The sequence below is a fragment of the Syngnathus floridae genome, chromosome 17 (assembly GCF_059516105.1).
Source record: "Syngnathus floridae isolate MCC-2025c chromosome 17, RoL_Sflo_1.0, whole genome shotgun sequence".
NCBI lineage: Eukaryota > Metazoa > Chordata > Actinopteri > Syngnathiformes > Syngnathidae > Syngnathus > Syngnathus floridae.
This window is the reverse complement of record NC_142429.1, coordinates 9,198,793-9,217,382: the sequence shown is the minus strand read 5'-3', so window position 1 is coordinate 9,217,382 and position 18,590 is coordinate 9,198,793. Positions and strand designations below refer to the sequence as shown.

Genomic DNA, 18,590 nt, shown 5'->3' with positions numbered 1-18,590 from the left:
TTTACACCCATGAAAATGTCAAGGACCCAAAAGCCCAAAGATTTAAATAGCTTAAAATTCCAGAATGTGTAATTTTTCTTGGAGCAAAGACCTAATGTCAGATGATGACGAAAATGGTTATGCAAAAGAATTTGTGGAATGTGATCAATAGACGCAATATATCATTAATGTTATGTTTATAAAAATTGCACAACATGCATTTCTACAATTGCAGTTTAGATTGCAATTGCAGGGGAAATCTTTTAAATTGTATTCTTCCCTCTGCAAAGAACTGTTCAACTTCAGCCATCGTAAATAAATTCCAGACTGAGAGCGCGAGGTGGACACAGGAAGGAGGTTGACGCGATTTCCGCAGGCTTAAACCGGGGAAAGTTGTTTCCTGAAGTTGAAGCTGTACGAGTGATCATTTCCACACTAGACTCTTAGTAATTGTAAAATGCCTTGCGCAAGTTCATCGTCATCGTCCGTCTGGTTTTGGTTGTGACATTTTTCGTCTTCTGATGGACTTGTCTGGTCAAAGCATGAGCTCAACGACAGAAGACACAGGTACAACTAAATAAAATATTGCATTGGGATGTGTGACATGTCTCGCATGTAAGCGCGGTGGATGTAAAACGATCGTCTCATGTACAACCGAACTTGTCACTTCACTTTTTATGAAACCTGCTGAAGCTGCAACTAACTTGACTGTGTTAGCATTTAGCATCACTAGCTCACCGGTTGCCCAGTAATACTTTTACAAAACTATTTCTCTCTACTTGAGATTGTTCGATCATTTCACTTCTTATATAATAATATGGAATTGTTATTTTTGTAATATTATTATATAAATTACGTCATACATCAGTTCTGCTACTCGTGTAACATTGTCTTTAATATTATGACGTCACAGATCGTAAGGTTACACCTGTACTGTACTTTGTACATGACAATATTGTAGGCTATTTCCTTTCTTAACCATACACCTCGGGATTAATTTTAGTACTGCTAATAGTACTAGTCAACTTGTACTGTTTGTAACAAATTGGAATAATGCATAAACATGCAAATTGTCGACGAATAGGAAAGATCTGATTATTGAAATAGCATCCGGAGGCACAACATAAACAATAGCCACTCAAGCTGATAGATCAGCAGGAAACGAAAGCTTTGTTCACCCTGTTTCTGCACGAGTTTCCTCCAGGCCATAACAGGTTTGCATAAAATGAACACAAACTATTTTTGATGCTGATGAATATTGTTGTGATCATTATTTGGATTTTTTTTTTTAGAAGGCATCCTTCAAGCCCAATTGACGGAGTGTCGAGCTCAAGTCGAACACTGGCAGGGTGTGGCGACCATCTGCGAACTGAGCAAACGGGAGGAACTGGCAGAGCTACAAAAACAATGTGATCAAGAGATCCAGTCTCTTCAAGAGGCTCTCAGGGGTCAGTGCGTAATATACACACTATGTGCCTAAGTCATTTGTTTTAGTCTAGTATGTGTATCACAATTGATCTAACTAAACACATGGGTGGGCCCATGAAACAAACGGCAATAAAAATAGAAAGACTTTGATGTAAGAGAAGCACCACCACCAAGTTCGACCCATTGTGGACAAATTCCATAATGTTTTCACAGAAACAGCAGCACAGTATGAATCCAGGATAGCCTCTCTACTTGAGGGGAGGAGAGCAAGTAACCAGAATGAGGTAAGCGTTATCTAAATTTCAAGTTGATCAGATTCAATGCCACTATTTTCTTCATCTAATAGGCGAGTGGAAAGAAGGGCAAAATGGACACAGAGGCCACCAGCAATGATTCTCAAACATCACCAGACAGGTTACACGGCCAACAAGTAGACCCTGAACTTGTACCGGAGGGAGAAGCCCCACCGAATGTTACGGAAGGATATTTTTCACTGCGGAACTGCGACTCGGCCTCGTTGTCCTCGTTCTCCATAGACACCCCCTCCCTACCTAGAAAGCTCCACGCTCAAGAAGACACAGACTCCCTGATTTCAACAGGAACTCTGGTGCCCGAAGCAATCTACCTGCCGCCAGCCGGCCACCGGCTGGTTACTCATAGCGACTGGGATGCACTCAATGCTCAGGTGAGAACATGAAGGAGACCAACCAGCCAATCACAGGGCACATAATAGACTAGCAACTGTTGACATTCATGCCTACAATCGTTTGTTGGACAGTTGTCAGAGTCGAGAGGAGAAGTGACTCGACTCTTGGAAGAGAAGGAGGAATTGGAGAAAGAACTGGCAACGCAGACCAACCACACACACAAACAGGTAGACCTATACACAGCAGAAGTCAAATTGAGTTATGTGAGGATGTCATCTGTGTGTGTGTTCAGGTATCAGTGCTTCAGTCTCAGATCCAGTCATCAGAGGCCCTGCTTCAGGAATTACAGAAATCCCTCAGCCAGTCACAAACGTCAGTCCAGAGTCGACTAGTGAGTGATGATGATGAACTTCATTTGGTCTCACACATTCTCCATTTTTCAATACACAAATGTTGAACCTTATCAAGTATTACATGTGGTGTTGAAATGGTACATATGTTTAAAAGTGTGTGATGTTTGTGTGCAAACCTAGTCCGAGTTGTCGCTGTCCCAGAAAAAGGTGTGCAGTGAGCTGTCCAGGCTGAAAGGAGATCCGGTTGAGGATGAGGTAACAGGCTCATCGCTCCCAGCATCACGGCAGGTGCCGTATTACTGTTTACAAAAAAAAAAAAAAATGCTGCAGGACACCATTTTGACACCAACAGTTTGAAATGCACGAAGACAATTAACAAATCAAGTATAACAAAGTGCAGAGGAACCTCAAAAGGTACCTCAAAGTTCTCTATAAGCAGCAATGTTTGGAATTTGACCAAAATGTCTGTGATGTCATGACCACTCTTCAATAAGGAGTTGTCTGCAGCAGAAATGTAGCATAATGTTCTAGCTGCTCATTTTATGAGCAGTAACTCTGATTAAATATTCACAAGGCTTAATTATGGCCGCATGTAATAACTACAATGGCCACTAGGTGGCAGTGTGTTCTTGTAGTAAACATTCCTTTTCACCATTCCACTTGTCAGCTGTTCTCTGAGAATGTTTTAAAATAATTACTCGTGTACATATAATTATGATGGGAAAAAATAGTACAGTGAGCTCTTATCTAACCAGCAGGCGGCGCACTGTGAGGAGCGCCTCCGTATTGAGATTGTCAACCTGAGGGAGCGGCTTGACATCCGAGCAGAGGAGAATGGTCTGTAATAGGATTATAGTTGGTTTTGTGGTTAATATTCAAAGCTTTATTTTCTGCTTGACTAACATATTTTGGATTTATTCTCTTTTATGTACCTGCTCATACACGGAACCACTTCAGAAATGCTAGAAGGTAAGCGTATGAAACACATTGGATTTATTTTAAATATGATTAACAAACCTAAGGCATGATATAAAAGTGCACTTTCAAATGAGGTTATTTGTGCTTATCTTCCACAGTTCAGTTTTCCAGTTTAAAAACCGAGACGGAGAAGATCCAGGCCCAGAAGGACCTGATTGAGGAAGAGCTAATGGCTTGCCGCACTGAACTGGCCGCCCTGCGGGTGGCGCTTTCTCATGTGCAGGGCAACAACAAAGTACTCAATAGTGATAATGTGAGTCAACTTCTCGATCAATAGAAGCAACGGAACTAATAATAATGAGTTTTATATTTGTGTCTGGCAGGAGGCCTTACATGAGCAGTGCCTGGAGCTCCGCAGTCAAGTGATCAGCCTGCGCTCTCAGGTGGACACCAGCCAGACTGTCCAGAGAGACTTTGTTCAGCTCTCTCAATCACTGCAGGTATGAAATTAATCTTAAATGATTTTAAAACCAGTGCTGTATTTGACTCTGCTTTCTCCCTTAGGTGAAATTGGAGTTAATACGACAGGCGGAATCTCTTGAACAAGTCAGGGAGATCCTGGAGGAGGGAATGAGTGATGCCGATTCCTCGCCTGCAGACGCCTCATGATTCTGCTATCACACTGACCAAGCCAAAAGATGGACCAATGATGCTCAAGTAAGAACAGCAATGTGCAATTTTGAAGAGAACGACAACAATGTCTGCACATAAACGCAGTCTTACACTAAACCATGTTATTAGGACAGATAATATATTTTAACAATAAAACCTCAAAGGGGTTTAACATTAAATATTTAGAAAGTTAGTGATTCTTTCTCCTTTTTCCACTTCATTAAAGCCCGAGGCAGCTCAGCAATGCTCGAAAGCTAATCTATGTTTGAACTTTGTAAATGATGCCTAACCAACAAACCACACTAGCTCATTATTTAAAACATCCAAAGTCTATATTTTGACAATGCACCCACTACATATCCAGTGATGGCTTTCTAATCATTTTTATTAATTTCATAGAGTTTAACATGGTTTTCAAATTGTTTTCATATGTATAAACATTTTGTAACCATCTTTTTGGAAAGAGGACGCAATGCAATAACGGTTTATGAAGTGATCCAAGTTTTTGAAGTGTTAGTCATGTGTTTTTCTAAAATATTCTTGTCTTAACTTTGTTAACTTTTGTCTTATCAACCAAAACGTTATTTCCAGCAAATGATTGTTGTACCTTCAATATTGAACATTTTGTGTTTGTGCAGAAAACACATGGACACCATGTATGACACTTAGCATTTTTGTTTGTCAAAAACACTATTTGAAGAGATATCTTCAAATGTCACTTTTAATTCTACATTAAAATACAATACATAATGAATGCATAAGAGCTGGATATTGTCAGTGAGCAGCAATAAACTTTACTTATGAACTTTTATATAGTCTACCTTGTATGTCATTGAAGAAAAAAAAACCCACAAACTAAACAGCTATCCAACATTCTTTAAATATCTTTATTCTTTAAGAATAGAACGCTATCATTATTAACTCTGACCTATGTATTAATTTCAGTACATACACAGAAAAAAAAAATATTTTGCAGCTTGGTGTATTTTCAGATGGCTTATTTATGTTCTCTTCTATCAGATCACGTCAAGTGACTGTTAGCGCGCTCTTTAGCTCTCTTTCATTTGGAGCGCTCAGTCGCTTTTTCGTTCATCCTCGCTTTGTGGCAGCTCAATGTCGGTGCACTTTGTCTTTAGACTTTCCCTGCGTCGGAAAACAAAAGAAAAATAATTAAAATTATTTGGCTCACTTTTGCCGAGCAGTTTGGGATTGTCATGCGACACTCGGCTGACTATTTATGAAAAAAGCATTTGTCATAACGGCTTTCCAAAGCTTTACATTTGCACTCAGGCCTTAATGCTGTAAATAATGCCGTGTAGAATCCCAACATGCATTTTGAGATGTTTTTTGTTTTCCATTCTCAGTATTTAGAAAGAACTGTTCCATCTTACTTTATACTATTAAATATTTAAATACTTGTTAACTTAATACGACTTGATTTATTACCTAATAGTGCAGCGATTGCAGCAAGCAAAAAAAAAAAAAGCACGAGCTCCACTTTGCTATGCAGAAAGCATGGTAGAAACACAGACTAACATGAAACTTCATGTTAGACATGCATAATGCTGAAGATGCTAAAACCTTGGGGCCAGCAATACCTTGTCTTGTTACAGGGTTTGGAGGAGGGGGGGCAGGTTTAAACTGGATTGTAAGAGGGGAACAGTTAAAAAGAAAGCATTCAAAGGGAGGAAAATTAGATATCATCATAGGAAGCATATGAAAGTGTCATTTGGAAGAAGAAGGGAAAAAGAGATTATGTTTTTTTAATATGTTATAAATAATTAGGGGTAGTTCTTTTTCTGCATTCTATTGAAAATATTTCCAAAATATTTTAAAAAAATATATATATAATAAATAAATACATAATAGATAAATAAATATAAAAAATATTACAAATACTCTTAAAAAAATATAAACCTACCCTCCAGATATGTGCGAGCCACAAACTTGAGGACCTCATCAATTAGAATGACTGGAAAGGAAAGCTTCAATACCACAATCCACTGGTCTACTTTCAAGTGAGTGAGCTTGAAGATCATCTACAGGAAGCACGAAAACATTTTTTCCCAATTAGGAGGAGATAGATGAGAGAGGCAGTAGAAGCGGAGGTCAGACTCACGGGCAGGGGGTCCACATAGATGATCATGAAGTGAAGAGACATGGAGAGGGTCATGGCAGCCACTAGCCAGAGGTTGCTCCAAGGGGGCATGCGCATCAGGGACTGGTTCTCTGACAAGCTGGCGGCAGAAAAGATTTACTCAAGGTTCTTTGGTGTTTGAGCAGTTTTGAAACATTCTGCAATTTTCTTCTTCTATGCAACTCCCAAAAATTTGTGGGAGCACTGTTTCATTAGTCCTACCTATTTAGAGCATTGCACATCTCAATCGTGACCAGCACGGACAGAGCCATGGTCATTGGAGGAGATGCCTCAAACACATGACAGTGGATTCCAGCAAAGTCCTCATTGTCATCACTGCACTGCATGAAGTGCGACTAAAGTCCAAGAAAACATTCAAAATTGTTATTTGGCAGATCCGTAGATGTCTATAATCAAAGATTTGGGCAGAGTTGTCTCTAATCATTTAAACACTAACCAGTTGATGGAAGGAGACCAACGGTCCATCCTCGCAATACAGGAACCACCAAGCAGCTGCAGCGACAGTTGCAGCACCAACGTAACCTGCAAAACATTTGCCACGTTGAAGTTGATTTGGCAAGCAAAGGGAAGCAAGTGAAACGATTTCCTACCTCCGATGGCCAGATATCTGAAAAAGAGCCAACCAGAAATCAGGGGCTCCTTGGGTGATCGAGGGGCTTTGCCCATGATGTCCAGGTCTGGAGGGTTGAAGCCTAAAGCAGTGGCAGGAAGCCCGTCAGTCACAAGGTTGACCCAAAGCAACTGAACTGGGATCAGAGCCTCGGGCAGGCCCAAAGCTGCCGTCAGAAAGATACTGAAGAAATATGGAAAAGGGTTAGCTTGAGCATTCTCGACCTCGTCAAATCATCATCAAGTACTTACCAGACGACCTCGCCTACATTAGAAGAAATGAGGTAGCGGATGAACTGCTTCATGTTGTTGTAAATAGCTCTGCCCTCCTCGACAGCAGATACGATGGAAGAAAAGTTGTCATCGGCTAGGACCATCTCAGAGGCTGACTTGGCAACTGCAGTGCCAGAGCCCATGGCGATACCAATCTCCGCCTTCTTCAAGGCAGGGGCATCATTCACGCCATCACCGGTCTGTGTTAATTATGCAAGGAGCATAGATAGATATTAGGTGACCTCCACGGACCAATTGGAAAGCTTATTCCAAGTTCAGGGAATGTTTGTCTCCTCACCATGGCAGTGATCTCATCAAAGCCTTGGAGGAACTCAACAATTTTCGATTTATGGGATGGTTCCACCCTGGCAAAGCAACAAGCCTTACGGACTGCGTTCTTCTGGTCATAAGAAGACAGGTCATCAAACTCACGACCGGTGTAGGCCTTGCCAGTGACGTCCTCATCCTCAGAGAAGATGCCGATTCGACGACAGATTGCCACTGCCGTGCCTTTGTTGTCACCTGAGGAGACCAAAGCGGAATAACTGACCTTGTCTTTTCCCAAAACTCAAGTTGAGGGAGATCTTGTGAACCACTGACCGGTGATCATGATGACACGAATGCCAGCGGCTCTGCACAGCTCGATGGAACTCATAACTTCCTTACGTGGAGGGTCAAGCATACCAACGCAGCCCACAAAGGTCAAGTTGGTCTAATGAGAAAAAAAAAAAAAGTGATTATTGATCATCACGGCTAAAAACTTGAAATCAGTTCGTGTGTACAATCAAGATTTCAAAAGAAGTTCTATTAACTCATTCACTGCCAAGATCCATTTGAACTGGGCTACCCCTATTTTCAATCCAAGATTATATCATAGCAGTCATTCACCTCATAATCTGCAAACCTGGTGGAGTCCTCCAGGTTCATCTCCTCCTTCCTCATAGGGGAATCGCAGGTGGCCAGTGCCAAACAACGGAGAGTGTCTCGCCCTGTCCCCCATTCCTTGATTACTGCCATGATGTGATCTTTGACTGGCCCAGTCAGGGGAAGTCGAGTGGTGCCCACACGAACGTAGGAACAACGCTCAATCACACCCTCAGGGGCACCCTGGTAACACAATTACAATGTGGCATCATTTTGTTGGCTCTCTTCCGAGGTGACTTGCTCAGTTTGTATTCACTCACTTTGACAAACATCTTGTTTCCTGGGGCTTTTCCAGACTTTGCTGGAGAACAATAGACTGACATGGACTTCCTGTCTCTGGAGAACTCGAGTGTGAACTCCTTCTTCATCAGCTGCTTAATCACCTGTCAGAAAAAAGTCGAAAATGAATGAAAATTGATTTGTCTCAGTGAACCGGATTTTGCTGGACTTACACTGCAGCAGGCATTGGCTCGTTCCACCTTGGACAGGCTACGCACTTCGGTGTTGAACACGTTCATCTTCTCCACCAAACAACACAGAGCCGTCTCAGTGGCCTCACCCACTTTTTCATAAATTCCCTTCGACTGCAAAAGGAGAAAAAGGATTTTAGATGATTTGACGCTTGTGATCTCTGTAGCGCTCGACCGACCTCGTTGTAGTCAAGCGAAGAGTCGTTGCAAAGAGCACAAATGGTGGCCAACTCAACCAATCCATCAAACTGGCCACATTTTACGCTCATGCCCCTCCTTGTCCTACAGAAACAAAACAACTTGAATTTGTTCATTTTATACATTACATGGACACAAATCTACTTACACTTCTCCCTCAGGTGTATATTTGGAACCAGAGATGTCAAACTGACCGAGAGCCACATTGTCATCATCCACTTTATCGATAATGAACATCTGTGAGGAAAACAATTTTTGCTTCAACTCTCCAGAAATGAATATTCTTCCTCCGGAAATATACACTAAGAATGAGAATGTACCTTAGTCACACACATCTGGTTGGTGGTGAGGGTACCGGTTTTGTCAGAGCAGATGACTGAGGTGCACCCCAGGGTCTCTACAGAGGGCAAACTTCTGACGATGGCATTCTTCTTGGCCATGCGGCGCGTTCCCAGAGCCAGACAGGTCGTGATGACGGCAGGCAGACCTGGGATGGTTTTAATCATATATATTAGTCTGGCCTGAAGTCATGGATATTGGACCTCATGTTGGAGTTTACCTTCAGGGATGGCAGCCACAGCTAAAGCCACAGCAATCTTGAAATAGTAGATTGCACCCCGGAACCATGAGCCACCATGGACTGGGTCATTAAAATGCCCGATGTTGATTATCCACACTGCCACGCAGATGAGGGAGATGACCTGGAGAGGGCAATTTTGAAATAGTCATCGGCCTTATTGTCTTGATTTTATTTAATGTCTTGTTTGGGGCTCCCACCTTGGAGAGCTGCTCTCCAAACTCATCAAGTTTCTGCTGCAGAGGGGTCTTCTCCTGCTCAGTGGCAGCCATCTGGTCACGGATCTTCCCGATCTCAGTGGTGACGCCAGTTGCTACGGCGATGCCAGTAGCTTTTCCAGCAGCAATGTTGGTGCCCTAAATGTAGAGATTTAAGCCATGACCTTTTCTTGTTTGTTTTGAAGTAAAACTGTAAGACACTCACAGAGAACAACATGTTCTTCTTGTCCTGGTTGACTGCTCGGAGGTCCGGGACGGCATCGGTGTGCTTGATCACGCTGACTGACTCACCTGGTTAACCAGAATATCAGTAACACTTCTTTGCAAAGTTCATGTATGACAACACCTACCAGTGAGAATGGACTGGTCTACACGTAGAGTGGTGGATTTGATGGAAATGATTCTGATATCTGCTGGTACTTTGTCACCAACTACAAAAAAAAAAATAGATCAAGTATGCTTATGGATTTTAACTCACTGGAGAAGATTATGAAATAATAAACTTACCAGAGACCTCCACCACGTCACCAGGAACAATCTCCCGGGCCTTGATTCTCTGCACACTCTTCCTGTCCGCCCGGTAAACTTTCCCCATCTCCGGCTCATATTCTTTCAGAGCCTCGATGGCGCTCTCTGCGTTACGCTCCTACGGAAAATAGATACAAAAAAACTTTATAGGGATCTTTCAGGTGAACACTACATCAGTCCAAACAGAAGTTGACACCCCGTTCCTCTCATTGCCTCAACGTGTAAAGCCCTCTCCATTCTCATACCCCCCCATGTGTGAATCCTCGTGCATAGTTTCCAAATGACTGCCAGCGTATTGATGCCCTCCACTCCTCCGTCAAACACGGATGGTAACGTGATCATTCTAAGTATTTTTACGTGTCGAGTCTTCAAGGCAGGTCGGTTGTAATTCTTCCATACCCCTCTGCACCTCCGCAAGCCGGGCTTAACCTTTCACCCCCCCTTACCGCTTTGCTGATGTCATGCCGCTCATTCCGGCTCGACGTGAACTTTAAGCTCTCGCCGCGGCTCTGGAAGGAGCACGCCGCAAAGGACAAAAGAACGGCGACCTGATAATTTATTATGTGTGACTGGTTCTAAGAATATGAGTCTATTTAGGTGAGTGTAAAAGACGGCCTTTGCGGGGCCAGGTATGTGTCCTTGAGACTGCCTGCGATTGTTCCTGTGTGTGTTTATGTGGAATCACTGACCTGCCACACACCAACGATGGCGTTGGCAATGAGGATGAGGAGGATGACAAAAGGCTCGACGAAGGCTGTGACTGTTTCCTCACCTTCCTCGAACCAAGCCAGTACCTGAGAGAGTGAGAGAGAAAAAGTAACCAGTATGACAATGTGGAAATAATTTTGTGATTTTGTCAAATTTGTATCATTATTGCTCCTTTCCACTGAAGTGTGCTTCTGTGCGTGACAGCTCCGTGCGACTACACATGGGGGTCTGTTTTGGAATAGGCTAATGTCATGTTGACATTGACACCGATTAGTTTCAGGCCAGTGGCGCAAATTCCCAGCCATAAAAAAAAAAATCCTGACATCTCTCTTTGGTAGAATCGAACTTGTATTTTTTTGCTCTTTCACCTCGCCTCCAATCAAAGACAATCGACTTCCAGAAAATTCCAAGCCTGTCAGCACATGGCAGCGGCGGGATATTCCTGTGCGTATGATTAGGGGAGCCGTGTATTCCCAGTATTTATTGTTCTCTCTTTTAGAAAGCATACACGACTCCGAATCTATTGCTCCCGTTTGTCATCGTAACAAACAATGGTGTTGTGCAACCCAATCCCCAGCACCCTTCTGGGTCTCAATCTCCTGCTGCTGCAAGCCGCCCCTCGTTCCTTCCATCCCTGACCTTTGTCCAAGGATACAGTTTCTCTTCCTGGCTTGAGAATTTCTTAAAATAAAGCTCCGGCCATGTGTATGTACATACACGCACGCACATAGTGGGGCGCGCTCTTTTTCAGCCCGCCTTTCTCTTTCTCACACGCATGCATACACACCGGCACCATCGGGCCTTCTAAGGCCATGGTGACAGCTGTGTAGGCAGGCCAGAGGGTAGAGATGGGAGATTAAGACAATGTGTGCCGCCTCCCTCTGCTAAACTGTTTTGGAGAGAACAACAGAGGTGGGAGTGAGGCCACCAGTTGTAATGTAATTGAAGAACTCAGGAAGGGTTTATCAAGGTTTTGATGTAAACTTGTTGATGCCAATTGAGAATTGGACAGTTGATTAAATTTAAGATTTACATTTATTTCAGCCTGTCTAGCAAGTACAAATGTGATCTTTTACAAAATGAAAAGGCATCCAACTCACAAAAGAGATGCAGGCGGCCAGCAGTAAGATTCGGACTAACAGGTCCTCGAATTGTTCCGCTACTAACTCCCAGATACTCTTACCTGGAAGAAATGCATTAAAATGAATTAAATTAAACATGCATATTGAGGGTTGCGTGGAACATGGTACTAATTTCAGCTGCATTCAGATTCATGTTATTATATTGTTGATTTATTGTTTTTGAGCATGCAAGTGCGATAGATTTCCCATGCACAGCAGAAACTGATGGTAGGGTGTTAGATGTACGTCTCGCTTGTCAGCGTATGGCATTTATGCTTCAAGATGGATGACAGAAAGCCAGACTCACCCTCCTCCGCTGGCAGCTCTGTGGGTGAAGAATGAGAGATTAGCAAACCCAAATGACAACTTTACTACATTTACTGCACCGTTTGATATTTTTGCTTGCATTAAGTGACACGAGTCACTCAATGCACCACCGATTGTATAGTGGCTTTACTAAACGACCTTTTGTGACCTTTTGTGCTTGGTCATTTTATCATACAAACGCATTTGTTTCCTCCTGGATATTAAAATCCTGACCACTTTCCTTCTCACTACATTTGATTTCTCTATCCTTCTGCTCATCCCTCCATCCGTGTCACACTCTCACCGTTGTAGCCATACTTGTCCAGGTTCTTCTTGAACTGCTCAGGCGTTAGGCCTTTGTCCTCAGCGACTCCAAAGTAGGCCAGAACCTCCTGCGACTCTTTGGCGTGTGCGTTCTCCATCCCGGCTGAAGCGGAGAGGCTTCGGGAACACACGGAGACGTTAAACACGCTTTAGCCATACTCACATCAGCTGATCTGATGTTGCAAAGTCGAAGGAAATTCACCCACCACTTTCTTCAAGTGTTTGGGAGTGAAAAAGGTGCAACCCCCCCTCTGCGTTCACACTGACTCGACCCCCTCGCTCTCTCTCACGCTCTCTATGGGATGTCGCTCTCCTCCAGAAGCCCCGGACTGACAGAAAGTGCAACTTGGCAAAGTGCTCTCAAAAGTTTTATACGTGTGAAAAAGTTCTCTCATTGGTGCCTGTTCACCATGCGCTCGTTCGTCATTGGACGATAACACCGCAAGGGGGAGGGGGTTGAGGCTAACAACTGCAGAGGGGGTCTGCTGGAAATAAGATGTGTAAAAGAGAGACAACCAGGAGGGGTGACACTTTCTGAATGAGACCTAGGGGACAACTGATGGACACGTGCAATTACTTTGTGTAAGCGCGTGCACGTGTTCGCACTCATTCACTTAGCTGGGGATGAACAGAAAGACATACAATTGTGAATTATTTGATTTAATGTGCCTTGCAATTGACCTGTGACTTTAATCTTGCAAGATTTGGGAAGATGCATTTTTGAGAGGGAGTAAGTCATTTTGATTGATGCTATCATGGATGTTTAAATATAATAATGGTTATTATTTGGAGTGTTGAACTCTAGCTGCATCTTGTGTGTTCTAATGCAGTGGTTCTTTTTTTGCGCCATGGACCGGTTTACGTGTCAGAAATATTTTCGCGGACCAGCCTTTATATAAATAAATACATTTATATGAATAAATAATACATTTCTAATAAATACGATGAAATAAAATGGCACAAAACCAAGTATAAACCACACAAAAGTAAAACTCACCATTACGTTGAATTAGTGGGAGCACTGAGCTTGTTTGTCAGAAACGAGCCGGTCCCATCTAGGCGTATTCAGAGACAATGACACCCGAAGTGTTTGTCTTTGAATGCAGGATGCTTGGTCTCCATGTGCCGAAGCAGTTTTGAAGGCTTCATTGCCTTGTTAGCTAGCCTGTCGCCGCCACATATGCAGAGTGGGCTTGGCTCGTCAGTCACCTGTGGGGATAAAGCCATATTTTAAGTAGGACTCCAGAAAATGCAGCTTTTCTTAGAAGTCGTAGCTTCTTCTTCTTGGGCTTTTTTCCCTTTCCAAAGAAGCTTTCCAAACATCTCAGTTCCTTGCTCATTTTTGCTTGCTTCGCGGGCTCGACTGGCGTGACACGTCACGTGACTGGGATGAGCGTCTTGACCGGAATTAACCTGTCAAGAGACACAGGTGCACTGACGGATGTAATTGGGAGAGAAACGCCCATTTTTGTTTTAAACATTTTTCAAAATAAATTTTTACTCATTTTTGCAGGCTTGACTGGGGAAACATCTCACATGACCGGGACAAGCGTCTTGACCTGAATTAATTGATCGTTGATAAAAAAATATATATATTTTTTTTCTGTGCGGTTTGGCGGCCCGGTATCAAGTGACCCACGGACCGGGGGTTGGGGACCCCTGCACTACACTATGGAACCCTCGCTTGTTTTGCACGGAAGGTACGTATATGGTTTCATGGAGCAGCTCACAAGCGAATAGTATAGTCACCAGTCAACATCCTGCAATGAAAAAAAAACAATTTTTTTAGAAACCCCAAATGTGTAAGTCAGAAACTTGTTGGCTGACTCATTTGATTGCTTTGTCAAATGTCAAATTCTAATTTGCATTCCACATTTTGCTTCTGCATTGAATGATTATGTGCATAATAAATAGGAGCTTGAACTGGATGTGATGTAACCAGGCAGGGTGGAGGCGGGTATGTAAGTCACACCCGTGTCGGCGGCTAATCATCGTGATGGATCCGGGAAGTCCTTAGCAGGAGAATAGCAACAATGTGTTTAGTCTGTGTGGTATCATGAACGGAGGGAGGGAAGGCGGGCAGCTGCGGTTTGAAGTACTCCACTGTAACTGAACCGAGAACAGCAGTTGTGTTCCTTTGGTATAAATATAGTGGCGTGGGCATGTGGGCAGGCAGTTATGACACAATGGCAGAATTTCACTGTTCTTTCAGGGAGCTTGGAGAATGTGACACCCTGCCAGCAAGGACACCCCTCGAAGCGCTCAGCCCCTCCCCCCAGGTGCTTTACCGAGTCTTGAAGGTTACATCAAGGTGGGCATTGCATTTATGAGTGATGTCATGACAGTGGGCAATTGGATTTATTTGATTTAAGGTACAGAGTGAAAAGTGTGCTGAGGCATTTTATCATATGATGATATTAAATGTTGAATGTGCAGGCAAAAGGTCACAACAAAGTCTCGCACAGAGCGGCCATCTTGGTGCTCACACCTTCAGGTGGTTATTTCAGGCTCTGCTTTTCTTCTAAGTGACTTACGAAAAAGTCTTTGCCGCACTTACAGTCGACATAAAATAAACACACATGAGATGACCCGATATTGAATATCGGAAAAAATTTTTTTCATGGTCATCATTTTAAGATACAATTACTATAATAGTGACAGGTTAAATCCCAGTGCATGCTAATAGTAATCTAAGAATTTTTCTGGCTTATGATAGTTGTCCTCTCCACACTACTTTTCCACCGCGTGCCCTTGGAATGTGACCCCCCGGGTATGGATGCGCTCCTAAGCGTGAGTGTCCCTCAGAAGTGGTAGCAAGGACACACTTGGACCCTCCTTTCATGGGTGGGAAAATTGTAAACTGATGAAGTGCCAATTCCTCTACAGAAGATGTGTTTGGGCTTTGTGATGAAACTGATCCAGAAGGTCCCAAGTTAAAACACACAACACATCTAAATATACACGCTCATATACAGTACACGTTGGTAGTGCAGGGTGTCTCTTCCAAGTGTTGTGGTTTTGTTTACAGGAACCTGTTCCGCCTTTTAAGAGCTTCTGACATCAGTGAATGTCTCATTAGCAGCTTGTGCCCTCTCTATTTATTTGCCATGCACTCTGTAAATCCACACTAGCTTAATTCTTATTGGCTGCTATTTTTTTTTTTACTCTCAAGTTGCTCCTCATGTAAGCATTTACAAGAAGTAGTCTTAGTAGCTATCCCAATTTTTTTTTTTAGATTGTCTTTATTAAATATCTCATTATTTTTAACTAATTAATTTTTTTCATAGAAGTAATGGAAATACAGTCAAGCCCGAAAGTCTTAGTTGCCGGAGAGAAATGAGTGGAATAAATATTTGATACCTTTTTGGGAGTAGAATGGCAATACCGTATTATGACTGGCTGTACTCACTGATGCGGGGCTTTACCCAAATGGCTTCCCAGTCCCATTAATGGCCGGATCGCAGAGGCAGGGTTGGGAATGACACGATGCACTGGGCACAAGAAACAGGGCGTGATGACAGGATGATTGATGAGCGTTGGGTGAAACTGAAGAACACCACTGTGAAAAAGTTAAAAGAGACACGGAGGTGAGCGGGGGACAACACTTTATGACCAGTGATTATCACCTGTCACCTTTTTTTATTGTCCAACTGGGGGCACTGTTGTGTTGTTTACACACTCAAGCATCATGAAGGTTTAGCATACATTGCTGATAACTTCTCAAACTATCTTGGCAAAGTGCCTTTTAAAATGCATATTTGTAAATACTGAGTTTTATACAAATGTTAGTGTAAAACAGAACAAAAAAAACAACCAGACAGGCAATTATTCAGACAGTCAGACTGACTTGAGTGTATGGCATGCATCAAACAGGTGTGTGTGTGTGTGTGTGTATGACAAAGTGTGAGTGTACATTTAAGGATGTTTGCATGCAACAGGTGTATAGTTGGAATGGTGCTAATCTTTAAGTACTGTCCCACCAAGCCCTATTCCTGGGACACACACACACGTGACAATGATGCTTTGAACTGAATTGTGCAACAGTTCCTAATGATTATCTTAAATTACGAGCGTTCACGAGTATGACTGTATTAATGACATACTGCATGAACATAAGAAACACTGATTTGGGTATGAGCTCTAAGGCCTCAATGAGACATTTGATAATGGCTGCCATTATAAATTAACGGCGGCATTCGTGGAGCTCCAGGGCAGGAGCCAAAGTGGTGAAAGAAGAGCCAAGTAACACTTAGTCTGTCAGTGATGTTTGGAAAGCATCCTCAGCAGTGGCTTATGGAAGTCATGACAAACAATGACGGTGGACTTTCAGGAAATAAAACACTATGTCTGCAGGAAAAAGTCTTAAAATAAGAATAAATGCTGATATTGAACCCGTAAAGAGAGTCAGGTCTACAATGAGACGCAGAAGAATAGAAGGTCCAGTTGACAAGACATCCTATTAATAGTAACGACTGTCCTTGAGTATTTTTTTATAAAAGGAGATGTGGTGTGTACTGTGGAGCAAGACAAAAAGGGATAAGGGATTTCTAGAAGGCAGAAAAAAAAAAAGGTTGTGTTCCAGTAGCATACGGATAGTACGTCACACTTCACCCGTCGGCCTACGTCTCACCTCTCCTTCCTCCTTCGACGTATTCTCCATGTCACTTCTTCCATGAAACTGCTTCAGGCAGTCATTTTCTCCACTGCAGACTCACACATACACACGCATGCGTGCACACGCACGTTGGCCTATTTTTAGCACACTGTGATGTTTGAAGGTAGATCCGGGTTGACCCTTCGATTCACCCGAGCTTCGGCCCTTACAAGGTCCCCCAGGGTGGACACGGTTGCTAGGTGACCTGCCGTGTTTGCGACTCAGCTGTGGATGTCCAGCACATGACCTGCACCTGCCCTTCCATCATCTTCACCATCCATCCTCCTCCATTTGGTCCTCATATCATGTGTTGGAGCTTAGAAAGCACACAGATGGAGAGTTTCTTTTTTCATTTTTCCAGTTACATTTCATTACACTGCTAAGCTTGGTTGAGATGAAATGATACAAATATTCCCTTCAGTAAAATGATAATTGTGATTATTCCCTCTCATACCGCTAATTGCTTAAGAAGATACATAAGCATGAAGTGTAAAGATTCACAGTGATTGCTAATGAAGGCTGTGCGATGAGCTATCCTGGTAATGACGGCAGCTCCAAGGAGAGCTGAGTAGCAGCAAGGTCGTGGCGATTAATACAAGACAGCTGCTGGAGACACACTTGACTCATTGGAGGACACACGAGGGCCGCAGACGGACGCTCAAGTGGACAAAGATGTGAAAACATCAGATCCTGTGACGCATTTTCTTGTTTGCTAAGTGAAAGGTGATCTTTATGGGTTTGTGTCTCTTTTGATCATTGGACACTACGTTATGAGCAGTGATTTTAAAAAGTTATTACAATATTTAATATTTTTATATTTCATTCTAATATTAAAATACCAAAATTGAAAAAAAATAAATACAGGATTATTTTTCATTTGTTGTCTGGAAAGAGTATGACCGTTTCATTTTTTATTTATTTTTTTAATTCTAAAACAATTTTAAGAAGTTGTCACGCTTTTGTTCATTTGAATTGAGCTTTCTCGGTTACCATACACTTCCGGTTAAATGAACAGGTCTTATTTGTTTTGACTACAAAAACATAAATACAAAACCACATATACATATATATATATATATGTATTATCGAGACAAGAAAACATACTTGCTAGCGACCGTTAGCCGCCGTGGAGCTACTTAACGGCTACTCGTACGATGCGAGGAAAACTTAAAGGAGCGCGCCGAACCTACCAACCAAACAGCGAACACACGAAACAATATCAGACAAACAGCACAACAGTAAACAGGAGTAACAATTAAATATATATACTCACTTTTTGGCAAATACGCACACGATACTCGCCATTTTAACTGCCGCATCTGCAATTTACCACTTCGCGCCGACTGCAACAATCGCGATAAGCTGATATAAATCACGCGAGATTTAAGGCGTGGTGACGTAACTTTCTACCTCAACGTTCAACAAAAAAATATACATTGATATTCAACATCAATATAGGAAACTTTCTAACATGTTTTCAGAAAGTACTTTAAATATTGTACACTGCCATTAACTTCATAATGTC

The 18,590-nt window shown here is 42.5% G+C and overlaps 2 protein-coding genes across 8 annotated transcripts; one reads left to right on the top strand and one right to left on the bottom strand.

The window, feature by feature from the left end:
- Window positions 1-322: 322 nt before the first annotated feature.
- rabep2 (rabaptin, RAB GTPase binding effector protein 2) lies at window positions 323-4,808 on the top strand. The gene is made up of 12 exons (XM_088358411.1): window positions 323-546; window positions 1,272-1,427; window positions 1,621-1,691; window positions 1,754-2,092; window positions 2,186-2,281; window positions 2,347-2,445; window positions 2,588-2,695; window positions 3,163-3,244; window positions 3,365-3,376; window positions 3,484-3,638; window positions 3,709-3,825; window positions 3,890-4,808. Exons 1-12 carry the CDS (start codon window positions 501-503, stop codon window positions 3,992-3,994), a joined length of 1,386 nt encoding a protein of 461 aa, XP_088214537.1. The 5' UTR covers window positions 323-500; the 3' UTR covers window positions 3,995-4,808.
- atp2a1 (ATPase sarcoplasmic/endoplasmic reticulum Ca2+ transporting 1) lies at window positions 2,560-18,412 on the bottom strand. Of its 7 annotated transcripts, none has more exons than XM_088358394.1 (29): window positions 18,339-18,412; window positions 17,042-17,381; window positions 15,821-15,970; window positions 13,409-13,824; window positions 12,618-12,740; window positions 12,392-12,528; window positions 12,089-12,106; window positions 11,761-11,843; window positions 10,642-10,746; window positions 9,932-10,070; window positions 9,775-9,855; window positions 9,630-9,715; window positions 9,407-9,562; window positions 9,189-9,330; window positions 8,950-9,116; window positions 8,778-8,866; window positions 8,611-8,713; window positions 8,414-8,545; window positions 8,222-8,344; window positions 7,926-8,144; window positions 7,638-7,749; window positions 7,336-7,559; window positions 7,017-7,237; window positions 6,746-6,948; window positions 6,592-6,677; window positions 6,357-6,490; window positions 6,117-6,234; window positions 5,919-6,036; window positions 2,561-2,706 (listed from the first exon to the last, which is right to left on the bottom strand). In XM_088358394.1, the coding sequence occupies exons 6-29, from the start codon at window positions 12,507-12,509 to the stop codon at window positions 2,687-2,689; spliced, it is 2,997 nt and encodes a 998-aa protein (XP_088214520.1). In that variant the 5' UTR covers window positions 12,510-12,528; window positions 12,618-12,740; window positions 13,409-13,824; window positions 15,821-15,970; window positions 17,042-17,381; window positions 18,339-18,412; the 3' UTR covers window positions 2,561-2,686. The 7 variants fall into 7 exon arrangements, with proteins under 7 accessions (XP_088214524.1, XP_088214520.1, XP_088214521.1 ...); XM_088358395.1 differs by having other exon boundaries at window positions 13,409-13,620; XM_088358397.1 differs by having other exon boundaries at window positions 13,409-15,970; window positions 17,042-17,114; window positions 17,236-17,381.
- Between the last annotated feature and the right edge of the window lie 178 nt (window positions 18,413-18,590).